The sequence below is a fragment of the Gadus chalcogrammus genome, chromosome 21 (assembly GCF_026213295.1).
Source record: "Gadus chalcogrammus isolate NIFS_2021 chromosome 21, NIFS_Gcha_1.0, whole genome shotgun sequence".
Classification (NCBI taxonomy): domain Eukaryota; kingdom Metazoa; phylum Chordata; class Actinopteri; order Gadiformes; family Gadidae; genus Gadus; species Gadus chalcogrammus.
In genome coordinates this window covers 4,765,768-4,792,206 of record NC_079432.1, presented here as the reverse complement: position 1 = coordinate 4,792,206, position 26,439 = coordinate 4,765,768, and the positions used below count along the sequence as shown (strand labels likewise).

At 40.3% G+C, this 26,439-nt stretch overlaps 1 protein-coding gene across 1 annotated transcript in view; it reads right to left on the bottom strand.

Annotated features, from left to right (window-relative positions):
- Positions 1–24,547: 24,547 nt before the first annotated feature.
- LOC130374897 (MAM domain-containing glycosylphosphatidylinositol anchor protein 2-like) overlaps positions 24,548–26,439 on the bottom strand; it is a 183,221-nt gene continuing 181,329 nt past the window's right edge. Inside the window, exons 22-23 of the mRNA XM_056581873.1 lie at positions 26,263–26,359; positions 24,548–25,259 (exon numbers count right to left, since the gene is read on the bottom strand). Of these exons, the coding sequence (XP_056437848.1) occupies positions 25,168–25,259; positions 26,263–26,359 (189 nt within the window). The 3' untranslated portion in view covers positions 24,548–25,167. The remainder of the gene's footprint in view (positions 25,260–26,262; positions 26,360–26,439) is intronic.

Here is a 26,439-nt window from a genome sequence, read left to right as displayed (position 1 = left end):
AGGCACTTGATGTGCTTCAGACATTAATATTACATTTAGTAAAATAAATAACCAATCCGCTGTGAATTTATTGGTTCAAATCCCATCAATCAGGCTAAGATCATAGGTTTACTAATAGGTTAAATACAATCATTGTAAACTCCTTTTTCTTGTTTTTAGGTAACACTGTTCAAATTGTTTTTAGGTCACACTATACATTAATCAACCGTTCAATACAATTAGTTAGTACAGAAGTAATAATTGCCAATCACTTAATTCCAAGTGAATTAATTAATTAAGTCTCAAAATCCTGTAGTAATGGTGTTCATGTTTAATTGTTTTTGGTTAAATAAGGTAATGCTGTTCATGTTAAATTGTTTTTATGTTAAATAAGGTAATAGTGTTCATGTGTTGAATGTTGGGCCTGAATATTCAACCATGAATTCTGATTCCAATGGTTCTTGTTCTCTTCAAACCGGCTTCTCTTCCACCATGGGGGAACTCAAACAGCAGTGGGGGGAGGAGACACGGGGATGGGGGGATCAGGACACAGGACAAGTGAGGAAAAGGGCATTTGCGCTATTGAAGAATATTTTGATATGATGAGAAAGCCGTCTTTGGAAGGACACCGTAAAGGTCATTGTGTGTCGGCCCGCCCACTTAATGATTGGGTCTTCAGAACATATCTGATCACCGCCCGCCATCCTCATCATCATCATCATCCTCATCATCATCATCCTCATCCTCATCCCCATCATCATCATCATCGTATAAAATACAAAATGGCTGCTCAATCGCTCAATCTCATAGGAACGCTGATGTTAACTATTTACTTATCTTTTAGCTAAAACTTTTATCCCAAAACTTATATTCAAAGCATTTCACAGTGATTCTTTTCCCAGATGGTGGACATCAGCGTTTTCACCCAAAACGTTCCAGCTATTCCGCCACGCTAACACCTACTGCTCTTGCTCGTGACCTTAGCATTAGCGTTATGGCCGCAGAGCGAATGGCGTTTCCCGATAAGTTGTTTTGATTTATTTTCCATGGAAGGTGGCTTTTGTTTCTTCACAGCACACGTTTGGTGGAAATCCATCAGCGGCAACAGAAACCATTTGATCAGAGTTCTGTAACGCGTGAGACCGATTAGGCAAGCACATTTTAAACATGAGAAAATCAATGGGCTGTGTGATGTGTGCTGCTGTTTGCATCTACTCTCGTGGGCTAATAAGCTATGTAATTATGAATTGGCATAGCACTAAAAGGGTTCACATTCATTTTCTATCTCCCCCGGCTTCTCGAGAATGCTTCGTGTACGTTTTCCCCCAGAAAGAGTAGCATCTGTTCATCATTTAATGGTTACTGGTTTAGAAAGAGAAGCAAAAGTCTATAATTATTGCACCCCCCCTCCCCCTCTCCGTTCCGGCCTTTTTCCAACAAACTTCCTTGTATTTTTCACGGACTGCTTTCCGATGTCTTCCATCCTCCTCGGCCGAGGAATCCGATTAACATCACTGCCGTCACGCAGTCCATCTGTCATATTTCATCGCACGAGATTAACGACACGTGGATCCACCCCCTTTATCGAAACTTCCAACAAAAACCGCGGAGAGACTTATTATAAAAACACACCGTGCGTGAAGCTTTCAAGATGGCGTCCTAATGGATTCTTGTCATCACGGCGTCGGTGAAGCGGCGAGCAGCGAAAGGCAGACGCCACACACAACTTCGGGCGTAAAAGAGAGGCCTACATGAGATTCAACGCGAGGAGCAGATAGTACCCTATCAGTCAGACAATTAGTCCATTAATCAATCTCCGGAGTAGCCCCCAGCCCTTTAAATTAATTACGATGTTCGTATTCCGAAATTGTTGCACAAGATGCACTTTCATACATTTTTCACTGGCTATTTCCTTAACCGATCTCACCTCGGAGGGACGTGTGTGTGTGTGTGTGTGTGTGTGTGTGTGTGTGTGTGTGTGTGTGTGTGTGTGTGTGTGTGTGTGTGTGTGTGTGTGTGTGTGTGTGTGTGTGTGTGTGTGTGTGTGGGGGGGGCTTGTTGACACTCCCACCAGGAATTACCTGTGTGTGTGTGTGTGTGTGTGTGTGTGTGGGTGGACCCTTGTGTTGTTGTCGCCGCCGCCGCTGCGGGGGGGGCTGATCTATGGCTCCCTGCGGCCCCCCCACGTTCATATCCCCCGCTCCCTTCCCCGTGCCGCCGCCCGTCGCTCGCTCCTTATCCCGCGACACAGATGTCTCCGGTGATGCCAGAGGGCGCGGGTGTGCATGTGCGGCGTCACGCACGCACGCCTTGCAGTCGTGCTCGCGACGGCAGCCGCGCATTTGGCTTTTTCTGACGGGCAGACAGATAAATTATTCATCACCAAGTTTTGCATCAACATGGCTCAGATGGCAGCACATGAGAGGGATTCATTTATGTCCCAGACAAGGGGAGATCACCGGGGAGCCAGCAGCCAGAGGAGCAGCTCTCTGTGGACGGAGGAATTCAGAGTGAGGATGATTTGGTGATTTGTTAATGATGATGGATACAAATATTAAAACAACACGGGTAAAAATAAATACACCAAGATATCTGTAATTTGGCGTTTGCCTGTCTTACCTGGACTCAGATGAGTTGTCTGATTCCAAATTCATCCTCATGCATTGAAGATAACCTAAATCTCAGCAATGAAAATCCAAATTGCGTCAAATTATCTGTGTATTTGTGGACAAACTACAACCTTGTTTGAAATCTTTGAGAAGTAATTTTTTTTTTTCATGACGACCAATAAAAAACGACAGTGTTACCCCTTATATTTTATTTGACAAAGACAACAGTGTTACCTTTTATGTTTTTTATCATGACGACCAATAAAAAACAACAGTGTTACCCCTTATTTTTTTTTTCATGACGACCAATATGAAACAACAGTGTTACCCCTTATATTTTATTTGACAAAGACAACAGTGTTACCCTTTATTATTTTTTTTTCATGACGACCGATAAAAAAACAACAGTGTTACCCCCTATGTTTTTTTTCATGACGACCAATAAAAAACAACAGTGTTACCCCTTATGTTTTCTTTCATGGAGACCAATAAAAAACAACAGTGTTACCCCTTATGTTTTTTTTTCATGGAGACCAATAAAAAACAACAGTATTACCCCTTATGTTTTCTTTCAAGAAGACCAATAAAAAACAACAGTGTTACCCTTATGTTTTTTTTTCATGGAGACCAATAAAAAACAACAGTGTTACCTTTTATGTTTTTTTATCATGACGACCAATAAAAAACAACAGTGTTACCACTTATGTTTTTTTTCATGACGACCAATAAAAAACAAGGGTTACCCCTTATGTTTTTTTTCATGACGACCAATATAAAACAGTGTTACCCCTTATATTTTGACAAAGACAACAGTGTTACCCTTTATTTTATTTTTTTCATGACGACCGATAAAAAAACAACAATGTTACCCCTTATGTTTTTTTTCATGACGACCAATAAAAACGACAGTGTTACCCCTTATGATTTTTTTCATGACGACCGATAAAAGAAAACAGTGTTTCCCCTTATCTTTTTTTTCATGACGACCAATAAAAAACGACAGTGTTACCCCTTATGTTTTTTTTCATGACGACCAATAAAAAACAACAATGTTACCCCTTATGTTTTTTTTCATGACGACCAATAAAAACAACAGTGTTACCCCTTATGTTTTTTTTCATGACGACCAATAAAAAACAACAGTGTTACCCCTTATGTTTTTTTTTATGACGACCAATAAAAACGACAGTGTTACTCCTTATGTTTTTTTTCATGACGACCAATAAAAAACAACAGTGTTACCCCTTATGTTTTTTTTAGAGCTGTCAGTTAAACGCGTTATTAACGGCGTTAACGCAAACCAAATTTAACGGCGTTAAATTTTTATCGCGCGATTAACTCAATTATTTTATAAAAAAAAAAAAAAAAACCTTTTTTTTTTTTTTTTTTTTTGTGCTCAAAACAAAGAAGCAGTAGCCTGACTGCTATGTTCAAATGACATTTGTTCAAAGCAGTCGTTTAATTGCACTATAGGCTCTTTTTTTGTATCGTCCTGTTTTGATCAGTGTATATGCCAATGTTGTTATCAATAAAAAATCATTTGCACAAGGCAAGCCGATGCACTTCACCATGTTGATAAGAGAATTAAAATGAGAAGAATTATGGGACAAAAAAATCAAGGGATATTTAGCATAGAAAAATAATTTGCGATTAATCGCGATTAATTAGAGTTAACTATGACATTAATGCGATTAATCACGATTAAATATTTTAATTGCTTGACAGCTCTAGTTTTTTTCATGACGACCAATAAAAAACAACAGTGTTACCCCTTATGTTTTTTTTCATGACGACCAATAAAAAACAACAATGTTACCCCTTATGTTTTTTTTCATGACGACCAATAAAAACAACAGTGTTACCCCTTATGTTTTTTTTCATGACGACCAATAAAAAACAACAGTGTTACCCCTTATGTTTTTTTTTATGATGACCAATAAAAACGACAGTGTTACCCCTTATGTTTTTTTTCATGACGACCAATATAAAACAAGTCTTACCCCTTATATTTTATTTGACAAAGACAACAGTGTTACCCTTTATTTTTTATTTTTCATGACGACCTATAAAAAAACAACAGTGTTACCACTGAGGCGATGACAATACACAATAATCAAGCATCAATAAAGAGGATATACATGACATTAAAATGTATCTGTGTATTTCTATTATTTCCCTTATGTTTTTTTTCATGACGACTTATAAAAAACAAGTGTTACCCCTTATATTTTATTTGTCAAAGACAACAGTGTTACCCTTTATGTTTTTTTTCATGACGACCAATAAAAAACAACAGTGTTACCCCTTATGTTTTTTTTCATGACGACCAATAAAAAACTAGTGTTACCCCTTATATTTTATTTGACAAAGACAACAGTGTTACCCTTTATGTTTTTTTTCATGACGACCAATAAAAAACGACAGTGTTACCCCTTATATTTTATTTGACAAAGACAACAGTGTTACCTTTTATGTTTTTTATCATGACGACCAATAAAAAACAACAGTGTTACCCCTTATGTTTTTTTTCATGACGACCAATAAAAAACAAGGGATACCCCTTATGTTTTTTTTCATGACGACCGATATAAAACAACAGTGTTACCCCTTATATTTTATTTGACAAAGACAACAGTGTTACCCTTTATTTTATTTTTTTCATGACGACCTATAAAAAAACAACAGTGTTACCCCTTATGTTTTTTTTCATGACGACCAATAAAAAACAACAGTGTTACCCCTTATGTTTTTTTTCATGGAGACCAATAAAATACAACAGTGTTACCCCTTATGTTTTTTTTCATGACGACCAATAAAAAACAACAGTGTTACCCCTTATGTTTTTTTTCATGACGACCAATAAAAAACAACAGTGTTACCCCTTATGGTTTTTTTCTTGACGACCAAAGAAAAACGACAGTATCACCCCTCATGTTTCATTTGATAAAAACGACAGTGTTACCCCCTATGTTTAATTGATAAATATCGACAATGTTACCCCTAATGTTTTTTGTCATGACGACCAATAAAAAACAACAGTGTTACCCCTTATGTTTTTTTTCATGACGACCAATAAAAAACAAGGGTTACCCCTTATGTTTTTTTTCATGACGACCAATATAAAACAACAGTGTTACCCCTTATATTTTATTTGACAAAGACAACAGTGTTACCCTTTGTTTTATTTTTTTCATGACGACCTATAAAAAAACAGCAGTGTTACCCCTTATGTTTTTTTTCATGACGACCAATAAAAAACGACAGTGTTACCCCTTATGTTTTTTTTCATGACGACCAATAAAAAACAACAATGTTACCCCTTATGTTTTTTATCATGACGACCAATAAAAAACAACAGTGTTACCCCTTATGTTTTTTTTCATGACGACCAATAAAAAACAAGGGTTACCCCTTATGTTTTTTTTCATGACGACCAATATAAAACAACAGTGTTACCCCTTATATTTTATTTGACAAAGACAACAGTGTTACCCTTTATGTTTTTTTTTTCATGACAACCTATAAAAAAACAACAGTGTTACCCCTTATGTTTTTTTTCATGGAGACCAATAAAAAACAACAGTGTTACCCATTATGTTTTTTTTCATGGAGACCAATAAAAACAACAGTGTTACCCCTTATGTTTTTTTTCATGACGACCAATAAAAAACGACAGTGTTACCCCTTACGTTTTTTTCATGACGACCAATAAAAAACGACAGTGTTACCCCTTATGTTTTTTTTCATGACGACCAATAAAAAACAACAATGTTACCCCTTATGTTTTTTTTTAATGACGACCAATAAAAACGACAGTGTTACCCCTTATGTTTTTTTTCATGACGACCAATAAAAAACAACAGTGTTACCCCTTATGTTTTTTTTTCATGACGACCAATAAAAAACAACAATGTTACCCCTTATGTTTTTTTTCATGACGACCAATAAAAACGACAGTGTTACCCCTTATGTTTTTTTTCATGACGACCAATAAAAAACAACAATGTTACCCCTTATGTTTTTTTTCATGACGACCAATAAAAAACGACAGTGTTACCCCTTATGTTTTTTTTCATGACGACCAATAAAAAACAACAGTGTTACCCCTTATGTTTTTTTTCATGACGACCAATAAAAAACAACAATGTTACCCCTTATGTTTTTTTTCATGACGACCAATAAAAACGACAGTGTTACCTTTTATGTTTTTTTTCATGACGACCAATAAAAAACAACAGTGTTACCCCTTATGTTTTTTTTCATGACGACCAATAAAAAACAAGGGTTACCTCTTATGTTTTTTTTGATAAATATCGACAGTTTATTTCATGACGGCCGATAAACGACAGTTACCCCGCATGTTTTTTCCATGTTGACCAATAGATGACAACAGTGATACCCCTGTCAACTTTTTTGCGGGGATTCGAACAGGAGCTATTCAGAGTGTTAACCTCTAAACTTAATAAGCACCATCAAGAAACCGGATAATGTCATCACAAAGATTATACTTGACTTTATAATTCGCATGAAATAGAGATATGGGTCTTTCAACAGATGACATCACTTGGACTCGAACCCCGGTCTCCAGGGGGTTAGGCAGAGTAAACCCCACTGCACCACTGAGGCGAAGACAAAACACAATAATCAATCATCAATAAAGAGGATATACATGACATTAAAATGTATTTGTGTATTTCTATTATTTCCCTTATGTTTTTTTTTCATGACGACCAATAAAAAACGACAGTGTTACCCCTTATATTTTATTTGACAAAGACAACAGTGTTACCCTTATGTTTTTTTTCATGACGACCAATAAAAAACAAGTGTTACCCCTTATATTTTATTTGACAAAGACAACAGTGTTACCCTTTTTTTTTTTTCATGACGACCAATAAAAAACGACAGTGTTACCCCTTATATTTTATTTGACAAAGACAACAGTGTTACCTTTTATGTTTTTTTTCATGACGACCAATAAAAAACAACAGTGTTACCCCTTATGTTTTTTTTCATGACGACCAATAAAAAACAAGGGTTACCTCTTATGTTTTTTTTCATGACGACCAATATAAAACAACAGTGTTACCCCTTATATTTTATTTGACAAAGACAACAGTGTTACCCTTTATGTTTTTTTTTTCATGACGACCTATAAAAAAACAACAGTGTTACCCCTTATGTTTTTTTTCATGACGACCAATAAAAAACAACAGTGTTACCCCTTATGTTTTTTTTCATGGAGACCAATAAAAAACAACAGTGTTACACCTCATGTTTTTTTTCATGAAGACCAATAAAAAAAAACAGTGTTACCCCTTATGTTTTTTTTCAGGACGACCAATGAAAAACAACAGTGTTACCCCTTATGTTTTTTTTCATGGCGACCAATAAAAAACAACAGTTTTACCCCCTATGTTTTATTTGATAAATATCGACAGTTTATTTCATGACGGCCGATAAACGACAGTTACCCCGCATGTTTTTTCCATGTTGACCAATAGATGACAACAGTGCTACCCCTGTCAACGTTTTTGCGGGGATCCGAACATGAGCTTTTTAGAGTGTTAACCTCTGAACCTAACAATGCACCATCAAGACACCAGATAATGTCATCACAAAGATTATACTTGACTTTATAATTCGCATGAAATAGAGATATGGGTCTTTCAACAGATGACATCAACTGGACTTGAACCCCGGTCTCCAGGGGGTTAGGCAGAGTAAACCCCACTGCACCACTGAGGCGAAGACAAAACACAATAATCAATCATCAATAAAGAGGATATACATGACATTAAAATGTATTTGTGTATTTCTATTATTTCCCTTATGTTTTTTTTCATGACGACCAATAAAAAACGACAGTGTTATCCCTTATATTTTATTTGACAAAGACAACAGTGTTACCCTTTTTTTTTTTTCATGACGACCAATAAAAAACGACAGTGTTACCCCTTATATTTTATTTGACAAAGACAACAGTGTTACCTTTTATGTTTTTTTTCATGACGACCAATAAAAAACAACAGTGTTACCCCTTATGTTTTTTTTCATGACGACCAATAAAAAACAAGGGTTACCTCTTATGTTTTTTTTCATGACGACCAATATAAAACAACAGTGTTACCCCTTATATTTTATTTGACAAAGACAACAGTGTTACCCTTTATGTTTTTTTTTTCATGACAACCTATAAAAAAACAACAGTGTTACCCCTTATGTTTTTTTTCATGGAGACCAATAAAAAACAACAGTGTTACCCATTATGTTTTTTTTCATGGAGACCAATAAAAACAACAGTGTTACCCCTTATGTTTTTTTTCATGACGACCAATAAAAAACGACAGTGTTACCCCTTACGTTTTTTTCATGACGACCAATAAAAAACGACAGTGTTACCCCTTATGTTTTTTTTCATGACGACCAATAAAAAACAACAATGTTACCCCTTATGTTTTTTTTTAATGACGACAAATAAAAACGACAGTGTTACCCCTTATGTTTTTTTTCATGACGACCAATAAAAAACAACAGTGTTACCCCTTATGTTTTTTTTTCATGACGACCAATAAAAAACAACAATGTTACCCCTTATGTTTTTTTTCATGACGACCAATAAAAACGACAGTGTTACCCCTTATGTTTTTTTTCATGACGACCAATAAAAAACAACAATGTTACCCCTTATGTTTTTTTTCATGACGACCAATAAAAAACGACAGTGTTACCCCTTATGTTTTTTTTCATGACGACCAATAAAAAACAACAGTGTTACCCCTTATGTTTTTTTTTCATGACGACCAATAAAAAACAACAATGTTACCCCTTATGTTTTTTTTCATGACGACCAATAAAAACGACAGTGTTACCTTTTATGTTTTTTTTCATGACGACCAATAAAAAACAACAGTGTTACCCCTTATGTTTTTTTTCATGACGACCAATAAAAAACAAGGGTTACCTCTTATGTTTTTTTTGATAAATATCGACAGTTTATTTCATGACGGCCGATAAACGACAGTTACCCCGCATGTTTTTTCCATGTTGACCAATAGATGACAACAGTGATACCCCTGTCAACTTTTTTGCGGGGATTCGAACAGGAGCTATTCAGAGTGTTAACCTCTAAACTTAATAAGCACCATCAAGAAACCGGATAATGTCATCACAAAGATTATACTTGACTTTATAATTCGCATGAAATAGAGATATGGGTCTTTCAACAGATGACATCACTTGGACTCGAACCCCGGTCTCCAGGGGGTTAGGCAGAGTAAACCCCACTGCACCACTGAGGCGAAGACAAAACACAATAATCAATCATCAATAAAGAGGATATACATGACATTAAAATGTATTTGTGTATTTCTATTATTTCCCTTATGTTTTTTTTTCATGACGACCAATAAAAAACGACAGTGTTACCCCTTATATTTTATTTGACAAAGACAACAGTGTTACCCTTATGTTTTTTTTCATGACGACCAATAAAAAACAAGTGTTACCCCTTATATTTTATTTGACAAAGACAACAGTGTTACCCTTTTTTTTTTTTCATGACGACCAATAAAAAACGACAGTGTTACCCCTTATATTTTATTTGACAAAGACAACAGTGTTACCTTTTATGTTTTTTTTCATGACGACCAATAAAAAACAACAGTGTTACCCCTTATGTTTTTTTTCATGACGACCAATAAAAAACAACAGTGTTACCCCTTATGTTTTTTTTCATGGAGACCAATAAAAAACAACAGTGTTACACCTCATGTTTTTTTTCATGAAGACCAATAAAAAAAAACAGTGTTACCCCTTATGTTTTTTTTCAGGACGACCAATGAAAAACAACAGTGTTACCCCTTATGTTTTTTTTCATGGCGACCAATAAAAAACAACAGTTTTACCCCCTATGTTTTATTTGATAAATATCGACAGTTTATTTCATGACGGCCGATAAACGGCAGTTACCCCGCATGTTTTTTCCATGTTGACCAATAGATGACAACAGTGCTACCCCTGTCAACGTTTTTGCGGGGATCCGAACATGAGCTTTTTAGAGTGTTAACCTCTGAACCTAACAATGCACCATCAAGACACCAGATAATGTCATCACAAAGATTATACTTGACTTTATAATTCGCATGAAATAGAGATATGGGTCTTTCAACAGATGACATCAACTGGACTTGAACCCCGGTCTCCAGGGGGTTAGGCAGAGTAAACCCCACTGCACCACTGAGGCGAAGACAAAACACAATAATCAATCATCAATAAAGAGGATATACATGACATTAAAATGTATTTGTGTATTTCTATTATTTCCCTTATGTTTTTTTTCATGACGACCAATAAAAAACGACAGTGTTATCCCTTATATTTTATTTGACAAAGACAACAGTGTTACCCTTTTTTTTTTTTCATGACGACCAATAAAAAACGACAGTGTTACCCCTTATATTTTATTTGACAAAGACAACAGTGTTACCTTTTATGTTTTTTTTCATGACGACCAATAAAAAACAACAGTGTTACCCCTTATGTTTTTTTTCATGACGACCAATAAAAAACAAGGGTTACCTCTTATGTTTTTTTTCATGACGACCAATATAAAACAACAGTGTTACCCCTTATATTTTATTTGACAAAGACAACAGTGTTACCCTTTATGTTTTTTTTTTCATGACGACCTATAAAAAAACAACAGTGTTACCCCTTATGTTTTTTTTCATGACGACCAATAAAAAACAACAGTGTTACCCCTTATGTTTTTTTTCATGGAGACCAATAAAAAACAACAGTGTTACACCTCATGTTTTTTTTCATGAAGACCAATAAAAAAAAACAGTGTTACCCCTTATGTTTTTTTTCATGGCGACCAATAAAAAACAACAGTTTTACCCCCTATTTTTTATTTGATAAATATCGACAGTTTATTTCATGACGGCCGATAAACGACAGTTACCCCGCATGTTTTTTCCATGTTGACCAATAGATGACAACAGTGCTACCCCTGTCAACGTTTTTGCGGGGATCCGAACATGAGCTATTTAGAGTGTTAACCTCTGAACTTAACAATGCACCATCAAGACACCGGATAATATCATCACAAAGATTATACTTGACTTTATAATTCGCATGAAATAGAGATATGGGTCTTTCAACAGATGACATCAACTGGACTTGAACCCCGGTCTCCAGGGGGTTAGGCAGAGTAAACCCCACTGCACCACTGAGGCGAAGACAAAACACAATAATCAATCATCAATAAAGAGGATATACATGACATTAAAATGTATTTGTGTATTTCTATTATTTCCCTTGTTTTTTTTCATGACGACCAATAAAAAACGACAGTGTTACCCCTTATATTTTATTTGACAAAGACAACAGTGTTACCCTTTATGTTTTTTTTCATGATGACCAATAAAAAACAACTGTGTTACCCCTTATGTTTTTTTTCATGACGACCAATAAAAAACAAGTGTTACCCCTTATATTTTATTTGACAAAGACAACAGTGTTACCTTTTATGTTTTTTTTCATGACGACCAATAAAAAACAAGGGTTACCCCTTATGTTTTTTTTCATGACGACCAATATAAAACAACAGTGTTACCCCTTATATTTTATTTGACAAAGACAACAGTGTTACCCTTTATGTTTTTTTTTTCATGACGACCTATAAAAAAACAACAGTGTTACCCCTTATGTTTTTTTTCATTACGACCAATAAAAAACAACAGTGTTACCCCTTATGTTTTTTTTCATGGAGACCAATAAAAAACAACAGTGTTACCCCTTATGTTTTTTTTCATGAAGACCAATAAAAAACAACAGTGTTACCCCTTATGTTTTTTTTCATGACGACCAATAAAAAACAACAGTGTTACCCCTTATGTTTTTTTTCATGGAGACCAATAAAAAACAACAGTGTTACCCCTTATGTTTTTTTTCAAGAAGACCAATGAAAAACAACAGTGTTACCCCTTATGTTTTTTTTCTTGACGACCAATAAAAAACAACAGTGTTACCCCTTATGGTTTTTTTCATGACGACCAAAGAAAAACGACAGTATCACCCCTCATGTTACATTTGATAAAAACGACAGTGTTACCCGCTATGTTCAATTGATAAATATCGACAATGTTACCACTTATGTTTTTTTCATGACGACCGATAAAAAACGACAGTGTTACCCCTTATGTTTCATTTGATAAAAACAACAGTGTTTCCCCTCGTGTTTCATTTGATAAAAACGACAGTGTTACCCCTTGTGTTTTTTTTCATGAGGACCAAAGAAAAACAACAGTGTCACCCCCTATGTTTTTTTTCATGACGACCAATAAAAAACAAGGGTTACCCCTTATGTTTTTTTTCATGACGACCAATATAAAACAACAGTGTTACCCCTTATATTTTATTTGACAAAGACAACAGTGTTACCCTTTATGTTTTTTTTTTCATGACGACCTATTAAAAAACAACAGTGTTACCCCTTATGTTTTTTTTCATGGAGACCAATAAAAAACAACAGTGTTACCCCTTATGTTTTTTTTCATGAAGACCAATAAAAAACAACAGTGTTACCCCTTATGTTTTTTTTCATGACGACCAATAAAAAACAACAGTGTTACCCCTTATGTTTTTTTTCATGGAGACCAATAAAAAACAACAGTGTTACCCCTTATGTTTTTTTTCATGGAGACCAATAAAAAACAACAGTGTTACCCCTTATGTTTTTTTTCATGAAGACCAATATAAAACAACAGTGTTACCCCTTATGTTTTTTTTCATGACGACCAATAAAAAACAACAGTGTTACCCCTTATGTTTTTTTGCATGGAGACCAATAAAAAACAACAGTGTTACCCCTTATGTTTTTTTCAAGAAGACCAATAAAAAACAACAGTGTTACCCTTATGTTTTTTTTCTTGACGACCAATAAAAAACAACAGTGTTACCCCTTATGGTTTTTTTCATGACGACCAAAGAAAAACGACAGTATCACCCCTCATGTTTCATTTGATAAAAACGACAGTGTTACCCCCTATGTTTAATTGATAAATATCGACAATGTTACCACTTATGTTTTTTTCATGACGACCGATAAAAAACGACGGTGTTACCCCTTATGTTTCATTTGATAAAAACGACAGTGTTTCCCCTCGTGTTTCATTTGATAAAAACGACAGTGTTACCCCTTGTGTTTTTTTTCATGACGACCAATAAAAAACAACAGTGTTACCCCTTATGTTTTTTTTCTTGACGACCAATAAAAAACAACCGTGTTACCCCTTATGGTTTTTTTCATGACGACCAAAGAAAAACGACAGTATCACCCCTATGTTTAATTGGTAAATATCGACAATGTTACCACTTATGTTTTTTTCATGACGACCGATAAAAAACGACAGTGTTACCCCTCGTGTTTCATTTGATAAAAACGACAGTGTTACCCCTTGTGTTTTTTTTCATGAGGACCAAAGAAAAACAACAGTGTCACCCCCTATGTTTTATTTGATAAATATCGACAGTGTTACCCCTTATGTTTATTTCATGATGGCCGATAAAAAACGAGTGTTACCCCTCATGTTTTTTCCATGTTGACCAATAAAAAGCGACAGTGGTACCCCTGTCGACATTTTTGCGGGGATCCAAACCTGAGCTATTTAGAGTGTTAACCTCCTAACTTATCAATGCACCATCAAGACACCGAATAAAGTCAACACAATGGTTATTCTGGACTTTATAATTCGCATGAAATAGAGATACAACTATTCATCAACCGGACTTGAACCCCGGTCTCCAGGGGGTTAGCTCACAGCTCTCTCCACTTCCCACTGAGATTTATAATTTAAATATGTCTGAGGTTATATATGACCTCAATGCAATAGACATGATATTTCAAATTAAAGATATTGTGGTTTCCACAGAAATTGAGCCGCGGTCACCAGTGGGTTAGGCAGAGTGCACTCCACTGCACCACTGAGGCGATGACATTATACAATAATCAATCATCAAAAAAGAGTATATACATTACATTAAAATGTATGTGTGTATTATTTCCCTTATGTTTTTTTTCATGATGACCAATAAAAAACTACAGTGTTACCCCTTATGTTTTTTTTCATGACGACCAATAAAAAACAACAGTGCTACCCCTTATGTTTTTTTTCATGACGACCAATAAAAAACAACAGTGTTACCCCTTAAGTTTTTTTTCATGACGACCAATAAAAAACAACAGTGTTACCCATTATGTTTTTTTTCATGACGACCAAAGAAAAATGACAGTGTCACCCCTCATGTTTCATTTGATAAAAACGACAGTGTTACCCCCCATGTTTTAATTGCTTAATATCAACAGCGTTACCCCTTATGTTTTTTTTCATGACGACCGATAAAAAACGACAGTTTCAGCGAATCAATCAAATAGGCTACCTCCCTCAGCAGCACTCGCGCACCACAACTACATGTAGAGGGGAGATAGATCGCTAACTAGCAGAGAGTTGTAAGCACTTTTCCACCCTTTTGGAGGAATTGGACTCCCCAAGCAATGTTATACCTAAAAGGAGCAAGTAAGTTACATATTAATTGAGTCTTTCGGCCTGTAGCATATAAACAAAATGAAGCAACTGTCCCATATTTCTAACTGCATTTGAAGTAGACATTGAGACTCACAAAAAATGGACGCTATAGGACAGTGATCATGATTTGTCTCAATATCAGAATAACAACAATGGGTCAAATAACAATGGCTGGTGGAATGGCCATGAAGTAGGTCTGACTGTATATGCAGTGTAGGCTATGAATCTGAATGAAAAGTAGGTAAATAGGTAGTGGCCACCCCCCAAATGCACCAGAATACAGGAAATCAAATCTATTAAATTAAAAAAAAATTATGGGGGTGGGGGGGGGGAACCTCAGACCCCCTGTCTATTACTGTGCCCCACCAACCTGTTTGAGCGCCAGCCGCCACTGGGACAGGCAAACACCCAATGTAGAGATACCTTGCCGTCTCCCTCTAAGCTTCTTCAAAAGTGTGTTTTGGCTTGGTTATGATTGACGTAGTTGATTGTATCTTGTTTATCCCCCCCCCCCCCCCCCCCATGTTTGACAACGTTCTAATTTCCTGTAAAACGTTGGGTAAACACTGCGGACGAATAAAGCTTTGAGGCAAATAAAGAGAATAATCCACAGCGCTCGTGTATTCAAATGAAAAGCCTTTCCTGCGCGAGTGCAGAGTGCAGCGGACGGATGGTGTTTCCAACTCTAATAGATATGAAAAGAGATCCGTTGATGTGTTTAAAGTCGTTCCCTATCTCCGCCATCGTGTTGTGTTGTGCTCTCGCAGAAGACGGCCACGGAGATCCAGGGCTGGGGGACGGGGACGGGGGACTGTTCATCGACGGCTGGAATTTGATTAAAAAATTGTCATTCATAATATGTCAATAGCGCAACGCCGGGGCCTGAGCCGTGGCAGTCTAATGTTTGCCTGTATGACATTGACAGACGGGCGGCGCCGCGGAATAGATTTAGCTTGACTGACGGTGCGAACGCTGTCAGAGGAACGCTAGCAGGCTATTAGCATTCCATGACATTTTCCCATCCATCCAGGAAGCCGCTGCGGGGCCTGTAAACAAAGCGCTGCTGAGCGGCACGGTGAGCAGAGAGGAGAGAGGGGGGGAGCATAAGGTAATGTAGAATGGCATTGTTCACTAGTGGAGACACCAGGTGCGCATTTTAATGCAGCTCTGCAGGGGGCGACCCCTGTCTGGCTGAAACAGTGGAAGGCAGTAAGGCGATAAAGGGGGCGGGGGGGCTCCGGGCTGGGTGTGGGGGTAATTGAAAGTGCTTGGGATTTTAAAGGCCACATGCTACCAGGGGTTACCAGCAGCAGCAGCAGCAGAAACAATCAGAATTTTTTTTTGGGTGTAACTTATTCTCAGGACAGGGGAACAGAAATGGGAGGGCGGGTGGCATGCACGCACAGACACACACGCCTGCACACGCACATACACACACACACACACACACAGACACACTTACAGACAGACAGACACACACACACAGACCGACAAACTGACGGACACATTGATAGACACACACCCACACATACAGACACACACACAGAGACACAGACATACACACATTTTCTCTGCTGTTCTTTTTTGGGCCGGTGGTAAAGCAGACTCGCTTCCAATCATTTCAAAAACTTGCAACTTCAAACAAAATATTGCATTTATCTTGCAATTCAAAAATGAACAAAACTGTCCCAAGTAATGCTGGGAAAGTAATAAACCATTATAATCATTGAGTCAAAATACTTTTTTCAGCCATTGCCTCTTTCCCATGACATTTAGTTTTGACCTGACAAACACACACCTGGCCTTATAATTTCCTGGACGATGCGCAAAGCCTGCAGACAGACCCCTACGGGTAGTCAAAAGCAAAGCAGTCTCAGCATAGCAGTATTATATAATATGCTTAATAAACTACTCAAAATGTTGCTTTCATTTAAAGAAATATTGCAACAGGATTCACAGAGCGCTTGGACACCAGGTTGTCGTTTTCATTACGAAGTATTCTTATTTGATCCCCAGCAGTCCAACAAAATATAAGTCCTTAAACATAAATCATAACTCCGGTCTAAGCAGTCCCGGGGTGCGTTCCTTGCGATCTCTGGTGGCGATCGCCCGGCAGTCCAACAAACCGCCAGTCCTTAAAGATAAAGCATACTCCGCTCCAAGCGGTCACAGGGTGAGTTCCTGGCGATCTCTGGCGGCGATCGACCCTGTCTCTCTGCTCCCCATTCCTCCTACTACAAGACAAAGCAGGCACGTAATTACACACTCCTGATGGGTCTGATTGCGAGCAGGTGCCCGCAATCAGACCCATTCCCCCCCCCGCCGCAGATCCACTGTGCTCCCAACATGCCCATGCTTCCTCGACAGGCCAGACGCCGCCCGTCCCCCCACAAATATATTTTCATAAATAATGAACAAGTCAGATACCTTTGTCAACAGAAAATCTGAAAAGTCACACTCAGACAGACAGACACAAAGACAGACACAAAGACAGACACAAAGACACACACACACACACACACACACACACACACACACACACACACACACACACACACACACACACACACACACACAGAACTTGGTTGTGGGTTAGACTCATCGTTTCTCAAGGGCAGCTTTGCTTCATCCTTCCATGTATACACATATACAGACAGTATATATATGCATTGATATTCATGTCTCTGCCTCCATGGCGTAATACCTCTGGATAGATGCCAAATGGCATCAATCTAGGAGCTATCTAGCTACCCCTTGATCTATTGATCCACCCGTATCCCGGTCAAAAAAAGGGTTCACATACTGGTCCGCACACGTACAACCGCTTATGAGGAAAGACATCAGTGGTAGCATTATACACACTGACACCCGTAGAGACAGAAGAATAGCATCCTCTAAAACATTGGGCAGCCCAAGGTAAGCCCCGGGCGCGAGAGAGTGAGAGAGAGAGATGACAAAAGAAAGAGAGAACGAGATGACAAAAAAGAGAGAGAGACGACAACGGAGAGATTGTGAGAGAGAGAGAGCACGCAAGAGAGTGATCATGAGAGCGAGAGAGAGATAGAGTACAACAAGATGATGAGAGAGAGATGACAAAAGAGAGAGAGAACGAGATGACAAAAAGAGAGAGAGAAACAGAGAGAGATTGTGAGCAAGAGAGAGTGATCACGAGAGAGATAGAGAGAGAATAACGATACGACAAGAGAGAGAGAGAGATGACAAAACAAATGAAATGCTGTGGTTCTCGTCCTGTTCCCCCTCCACCGGCCCCAGGGGCAGAGAGGCGACAACACCACGGGCAGACAGAGGTGTATCGTCCCCCAGGCGTTGCCGTGTCTGGGCCTTGGGGCGCCGTTCACCTGTTAGCCCCGAACCCGCAGTCTGACGGCATGCTGAACGCCTGTGATATGAACACCTTGAAAACAAGGGGCGCCCCACACGGTTTGGTTGATCCTCGACCCACCTGTGGAGGCACTCTGGCCCGCGGGCCTCTCCAAATGTTTGGTGCAGTGAAAGAAGCAGAGCCCTTATTCATGGGTCGTACGAATGAAACATGGCGGGAATTATTAGAATAGGGAACGTTTTGTTCAACACAGCATTCGCCTTTGCAGTCTTTAAACACACAAACGACCAAATCAATCCGTCACCTTTAATTTTATAACACCTTTTAAACACGCATAAATATGTATGTAATAAAAAAAGAACGATGCAAAAAATATGTATAGGCCTATATATATTAAAAAAAAATATATATATATATATATTATTGTGACCATCATAGATTTCCTTTTAAGTCGCCATCAGGTCTTTGAAAAACACTTTTCAAATTCATCTTCTTCCTGGCGGAGGGCTTGGTGTCTATGGAAAGCATCAAGCCGACACAGACCATGTGTGACTCCCCTTTCAAAAGGTCAGGCCGCGAGAGCTACAGTTGGATTGCTATTTTCATAAGCTGTGGTCTCATGAGATGTCACTTCCTGCCGACCCCTAAGAAGGCTCAACCTCTTGTTTCTTGGCAACCCCATCGCTTTTGCTCTCCAGCCTTTCCCTTAAAAGCCCCTTTTCTGCTACAGTCACTCACCTTACAGCTCTGAGTTCTATTGATGCCCTGGAAGTACAGTCGCCTTGGCACCCCCCCCAACACTGTAACGCCTCGTTTTATTCTATCATTTGAGTGCGACACAGCCAGCAGTCACTCAGGGGAAATATAAGGCTCACCTTTGGAAAAGCGCGCACCATATCGCATCATTGGCAGCAAGTTCCATCAAGCTGTGAAAAATAGAGGAAATTGACGTCCAGTTCCCTATTCGACGTGCGTATACATTATATATATGTATATATATATATATATGGAAGGGATAATGTATAGAACGCCAGTCATATTCGGGAAAATAAGCCAGACAGGGTGAACCGGCGACGTTCTATACATTATCTCGCTTATTACACGGTCATTTTACAATAACCATTCGTAGTGTTGATCAGCAGAGAAGTAGTCCGCCAAAGACGTTGACGTCGCTTAGCAACCGAATACGCTGGGGTTGATAATTTACCGGACTACTTGCGGAGTGGTACAAAAGACGTGAATCAGAGGCAAAAAATTGCTTTCCTTGACAGAGGTCATTATATACTTAGCAACGGTCAATTATCAAAAAATATTTTGCCGGCGGAGGTTGCACGGCGCGTCACCATGCAAGTGTACGTAACGTTCCACGGCATTAATAAGAGCCGTGTTATAAGTGAATATATTCTACTTCAATGCTATGGACTACGGAAGGCAAGCTGTGTCGGACACGTAACATAAAATATTCATTTTCTTTATTTTATCATTAGTTGCAGGTATGGCACAAACAAAATGTGTGATCAATTTTGAAAGAAATACAGTGAAAAAGAAGCCTGGTGGTGTATAAATATAGAGCACAAAACAGAGAAGAGTGACAGGTCATCATTACAGGGTTTTGGCACAGAACAAGATAAACAATGTCCTTGTTGCCGCTTTCAGAAAAAAAAATTGGGACTCTTTTCATCCTCAGCGTCAATTGTCCTTTTTTCTGCCTTCAAAAGCGGAAAAGGCGGTTCTTGGCACTGCCTCCCAACTTCGCCCGACTATGGAAGAAGTTGGGACAACTCTCAACCACTGTGCAAAGACTAACGAAACAGAGAAAAAATCAAAAGCAAACTAATAATACGTCTTTATGCACACATCTTGTTTTTCTGGGCTTTGTCACTATGTCTGGTCAGAGAACACAGAGGAGAACATGGAAATGTAGCATCGGAGAACAGTTTTTCTATTGTACGGTTGTCAAATGAAACAGCTGTGGCATGAAAAAGATTGCCGAAGGCTATTTCTCTCCCTCCCCCCCTTCTGACAGATACAAATAAGGATGTGTCAACCACTTCACTGCTATTAGTACGTGGCCGCAGCCCTGCAAAGGCTGCTGCTCTGCCAAACTGTAATGTTACTTTGTCCCAAAGTATCACAGTGTATTTAACACCGTTAGACGTCTCTACTTGGGGGCGGACATGTTTGGGAGGGTGTATTTTTGTATCACTTGGATGCTTCCTGAATTGTTAAGTTGGCGTTGGCATTTCTGGTCTACGATTTCCGGCCCCGACTCGCTGCTATTTTTCGCTAGTATCGACTAGCGCCATCTTTCTCAATAAAGCCAAACTTATAATGAAGCCAATAAAGCAGGCGGCTTATTTCAAAATAAGTTAAAAAAAACTCTGGAAGGCCAAGAGCAAAGAAGTCCTGGGCGGACAAACTCTGTCGAGACAGGAAATCAGAATCTTGAATGTGGAAATGAAGCAAAATACATCAAGCCTTTCTTGTATTTCTGACCGATCAAACCCAATGTTTGCATTGCTCTATGCGCCTGTGGAGATTCTGGTAAGTGACATACAAAATCTTGGAGGTGTAAGAAGTGCCCGATAAAGTTTGCGTTCTTCCATTTTCTCCGCAATCAACTTATTTTTTTCACGTGACCTCGCCGAGCAATATCTCGGCCGGGAAGTATGCTACCCACTTGAGGAGTGGTGGTGTGAAGAGAGCTAGCCGCGGACGCCGATAGCACAACTGAATGGTTAAGTTCGGGAAGCTAAAGCCGTGCGAGAAATGGCACAAGGTGTCAAAGCCCTTTTTCATAGGATGAACAGCAAATGCATTGAGCAAATCCAAGAAAATATATCGTTAAGGGTGGGCACTTAGGCACACACACTCGTACAACACTCACACCGTAGTCGACCAACATCCAAGGGACGCAGCGACTTGTGTTTTATCCGTGGGAGGCCAATGTGTCCATATATTGGTTTTCGGGTACAGTGTTTTGGTCTGTGCCCAAAGTCTGAATCATGGCTCAGAGCATGAACGCGTCGACCCTCCTCAACACACCGAATGTGTCTACGGAAGTCCGCTGTTTTCGCTACAAGCCTAAAATAAAAGTGATATGCTCCACTTTTTAAATCCCATTTTTACATTCATATGACCTGGACATTGGGGAGGGGGGGGGGGGGGTAGGATATAAAGACAGACAAATTATATAGCAATTATATATCTATATCTATATATATATGGATGCCCTGAATGCCTATCAGTCTGCTCTGTTCTGCTTGTTATTGTGGTCTTCTTTACACGTATCCTACTCATGTCACACCTATTGTACACAGTCTTCATGTATCAGACACGCTCGGACCAAGGGGCGGAGCCTCATGCTCCGAAAGGCTACATTCGCTTGAAATCCCCCGACGACGGGAAAAAAACTTTTTTAATCTAAGGTCTCCCCATGTTTCCTGAAGAAGTGAATTAAGTTCGTTTTGGGGGAAAAAAACGAGAAAGGAAATGAAAACGGGATTGTTTTTTGGATTCTCTTGTGTTTTCGCGGCATGAATATTGACATACTTATCGAACAAAACCAACAAACCGGCCAAATATCAGTCGTGGGAACCGCGGGGGAAATGTCAATAAGCCTGGCTTTGTCTGAGCAGATCACATATATTTGCATATATACTGCATTATATATGTCAAGACCTTATACTATATGTTGTGCTTCCTGTATTCCAACATGAAACATTTATCATAAACCTTTTTATACTAGAGCCTTTTTTTTTCTTTTTACATTTACAAGTTATACAATTACCAAATGGGTATTTTTTTAACGTCATATGTGCCCATCCGATTTGACTTCAGCAATGCAAGGGAGACAACGAGGATAGAAAAGAAGTTAAAAGTCATTTTTTTAACAGAAAAATTAAGAAACAAGACACATTTTTCATAACCAACAATGTACGGAATTTTCCATTTGCTCTTTTTTCGTGTATTTTTTTTGTTGCTTTTTTTTTTTACAATACATTTTTAAAAAACCCTCCGCTGGTGAAGGTTTCGGTCTCAGGTAGCTCTTCCGCACTTAATCTTCACAGTTTTTGTAAAAGCGGAGAAACATTCTCGCCAGAGTAATAAAATATCTTGACTATTATTGTGATCATTGTTATCTTTTTAATGCTCGTAACTTGTTAAACCCCCCACCCAAACCGCGGCGCGAGAAGACCAAGCGTAATCCAACTCAGCGGAGAGGGAGAGTCCGGTGGTTTCCCGCCAACGCTTTGTCCACCATTGTTCTGTTTGTCTGTTTCCTTTTGTCCACACAAAATGGCCGCCCAACGCGGAGGAGAGTTATAGAGAGGAGGAGAACGAGGTGTTCGATCTGAGCCACCTGTATGGTCCTAAACCCTCCTTAAGATCCAGAAGGTTCCAGTTGTCTCTCTTGTTCACTCACTCTCTCTCTCACACACTCAGTCAGTCGTACTCCCTCGCTCGTTAACAACCACGATGGATGTTCTTTACACTATTCTACTCCCCCACCCCCAAAGTTTGTTTTGCTATCCAATTCTTGTGATCGACAAGCACGCTCTACGCACACACACACACCAACATGTGTGTGCAGAGGTGAACACACATGCAAACACAAACACACACACACACACAAACAAACACATACACAGCCACAAACCCACCAACATGGGTGTGCAGAAGTACACACACATGCAAACACACACACACACACACACACATTCACACACGTGTGTCAGAATACACACAAACACACACACACACACACACACACACACACACACATACACAAACATAAACTCACACACACATGGGTGTGCAAAAACACAGACACACACACACACACACACACACACACACACACACACACACACACACACACACACACACACACACACACACACACACACACACACACACACACGCACGCACACACGAGGAGCTCTGACGAGAAGCGGCTGATTCCGTTGACACCCATCCCATCCTCCCTTCCCATCAGCACCCGTGGGTGCAAAAAGGGACATGTAGAAAATCGTCCATCAGTGGCAGGGGTGGTGGTGGTTGTGATGGGGGCAAAGTTGGGGGCTGGGGGGAGGGGGGGTCAACACCAACAGAGACGTGTTCCATGGTCGTCAACACCCAGACTCACGGTTCAGTGTATCGTCTGAAGGCACTTTTTGTTTCATGGCAGAAAGTGAAGTGGCTTCCGGGGGGGTTTGCGCCGTTGGAGGACGGGGACGGGGCGGACTCTTCTGGCGGCCCTCTTCGCTCGCCGCCTCTCGCCTCGAAGGTCTCCCATGCGTCCCTCTCTCTCTCTCTCTCTCTCTCTCTCTCTCTCTCTCTCTCTCTCTCTCTCTCTCTCTCTCTCTCTCTCTCTCTCTCTCTCTCTCTCTCCTCTCTCTCTCTCTCCTCTCTGTCTCTCTCTCCTCTCTCTCTCCTCCCTCCCCCTCCCTCTCCCCTCCCTCCCTCCCTCCCTTCTCCTCTGTCCTCCCAGTTCCACTTGTGTCCGACGTGTCTCTGGGTCCCCTGCTGCCGTTCCCTTCCCCTTGTGCCAAGAGGCTACAAACAGAGTCAGAGGTCACACACACACACACACACACACACACACACACACACACACCACACACACACACACACACACACACACACACACACACACACACACACACACACACACACACACACACACACACACAATCACACACACACACACACACCTGTGTGTGTAGATATGCGTTCCTTTATTCCTCTCTCCCCCCCTGGTGATACCGTGGGTGGGCCGGGGGGGACTCAGAGCACAGTGTTAAAAGATGTGAAGTCGTTAGCCATAACAGGTGGGTCGGAGGGGGGCTTAGCAAGGCGGGGCTAGGCGTCGAGGGAGTGTCCCCACTCGCCGTCAGTACAGCACCGAGCAGACGTAGAAGAAGAAGAGAAAACGGTAGGGAGGTGTGAGGTGAGGCCGCAGGGTGGGGTGTAGGGATTGGGGGGGGGGGGGGTGTAAAAGCCTAACGTCGCTGTCTGGCGCCTGATGCTGAAGTCGATGATGGTGGGCGCATACAGAGAGGAAGGTCTGAATCCATGTGAATACAAAGCAGGGGATTCAGGTGTTTAACCTCCTCCTCCTGCTCCTCCTCCTCCTCCTCCTCTGCGGAAAATACAACAAAAATCCCCTTGGACCTTTGAAACAAGTTCATGTCTTTTTTCTCGGTCCAGCGGTGAGATGGTTCTTGTGCTTTACAAAGGGTTCTGTTTGCAAGCTCCCTCTTTTCATCCGTGTGCACCAAAGTCCAGGGTGGGATCCAACGTACCCCCCTCCCCCTGTCTCTGTGCTTTGCGAAGGAGTTCCAGAGTCCTGCGCCCTCCATTTAAAAAAGTAGTCTTTTTTTTTTAGAAAAACGAGAAAAAAAAAGCATCACAACTCTCCCTTATTACTTCTTGTGTGTTCGGGAACTAGTTTTTTTTCGGCTTTTCTCTCGATACGTTTTTAGTTGAGTTTTTTTTAAGATCTTCCCTCCTTGTCCGGTCGCAGGGTCCGGGATGCATGGTTCTTTGGTGATGTGATGCCGAGGGGACCAGCTCACAGACGTCGGGGTGGGACGGTTCGCCCCCGAGGCGACAGGGTTGGAGGGCCTGTGTGGGGGAGAGGTCACCTCTGACCTCCCAGGAGGGTCATCGCCAGGGCGGCGAACAGCAGCCATATATGGGCGATGACGGCGGGCGGAGCCGAAGATCTCAGATCTGGGGGATGTAAAGAGCATGAGTGGCGGAACGTCACAAACTCTAACCTCAACAAGACATGAGAGTCGAATGCTACACTTTGGTGGTGATACACAAATACAACACACAAAAACAGTTGCCCCATGCACAAAACAATGATGACAAACACAAAACATTGGTCACAAACACACACAAAACAGTTGTCCAATACACAAAACACTAGTCACAAACAGAAAACACTGGTCACAAACAAACAAAACACAGGTCAAGAACACACATAAAACACTGGTCACAAACACAAAACACTGGTTACACACACACACACACACAAAACAGTTGTCCTATACATAAAACACAGGTCACACACAAATCATCGGGCACCAAACAAAACAAGAAACAAATGGCATTGTGGCATGACTATACTGCGCTCCACTAAATTAAAAAGCTACTTGAGCATATTCCTTTTCAACATACTCATCAATACACTATTTATACACCATACACTAAACACTATACACGAGATATAATCAGAGACATCTCTGTGCTGGCCAATCCAGGTACTCAGACAGTACAACAAGCCTTTTAACGCACAGCACCACAGAAAGAAGGTGAGTGAACCCACGGTCGCCACGGCGATGTTCTCTCCCGCGGTACATCCCTGTCCACTGAGGGCACCTTTTTTTTATGTACCAATTTCTCTATCTGGCTATTTATTGTTCCTGCAGCACAATTACATCGCTCCGGTCTTGGCGCTATTAGTCATGTGATTACAGCCCAGTTTCTATGGCAACTGTGAGCCCCCCCTCCCCTCCCCGCCCTCACCTCCTCCGCCCCCCCTTTCTCCAGTGGTTTCAGCATTGACAACTGTCTCGTGTTTCCCCCAGCTCGTAAATCTGAACACTGTCAGACAGGAGATGGAGTACGCTGTTGAACCAGGAGGTGGTTGGGGGACAGGGAGACAGGAAGTGGAGGAGGCGGAGGGGGGGGGGGGGGGGGGGGGGGGGTTGTTGGGGATGCAACTCACTGGGCGGTGGGTCTCGACACTCGCCCTCCTCCAGGGTAACATCGTCGATGGCGATGTCTCCCTCGATACCTGGCCCACGGACTCCCTCTATCACCACCTGGACAGAGAGAGAGAGAGAGAGAGAGAGAGAGAGAGAGAGAGAGAGAGAGAGAGAGAGAGAGAGAGAGAGAGAGAGAG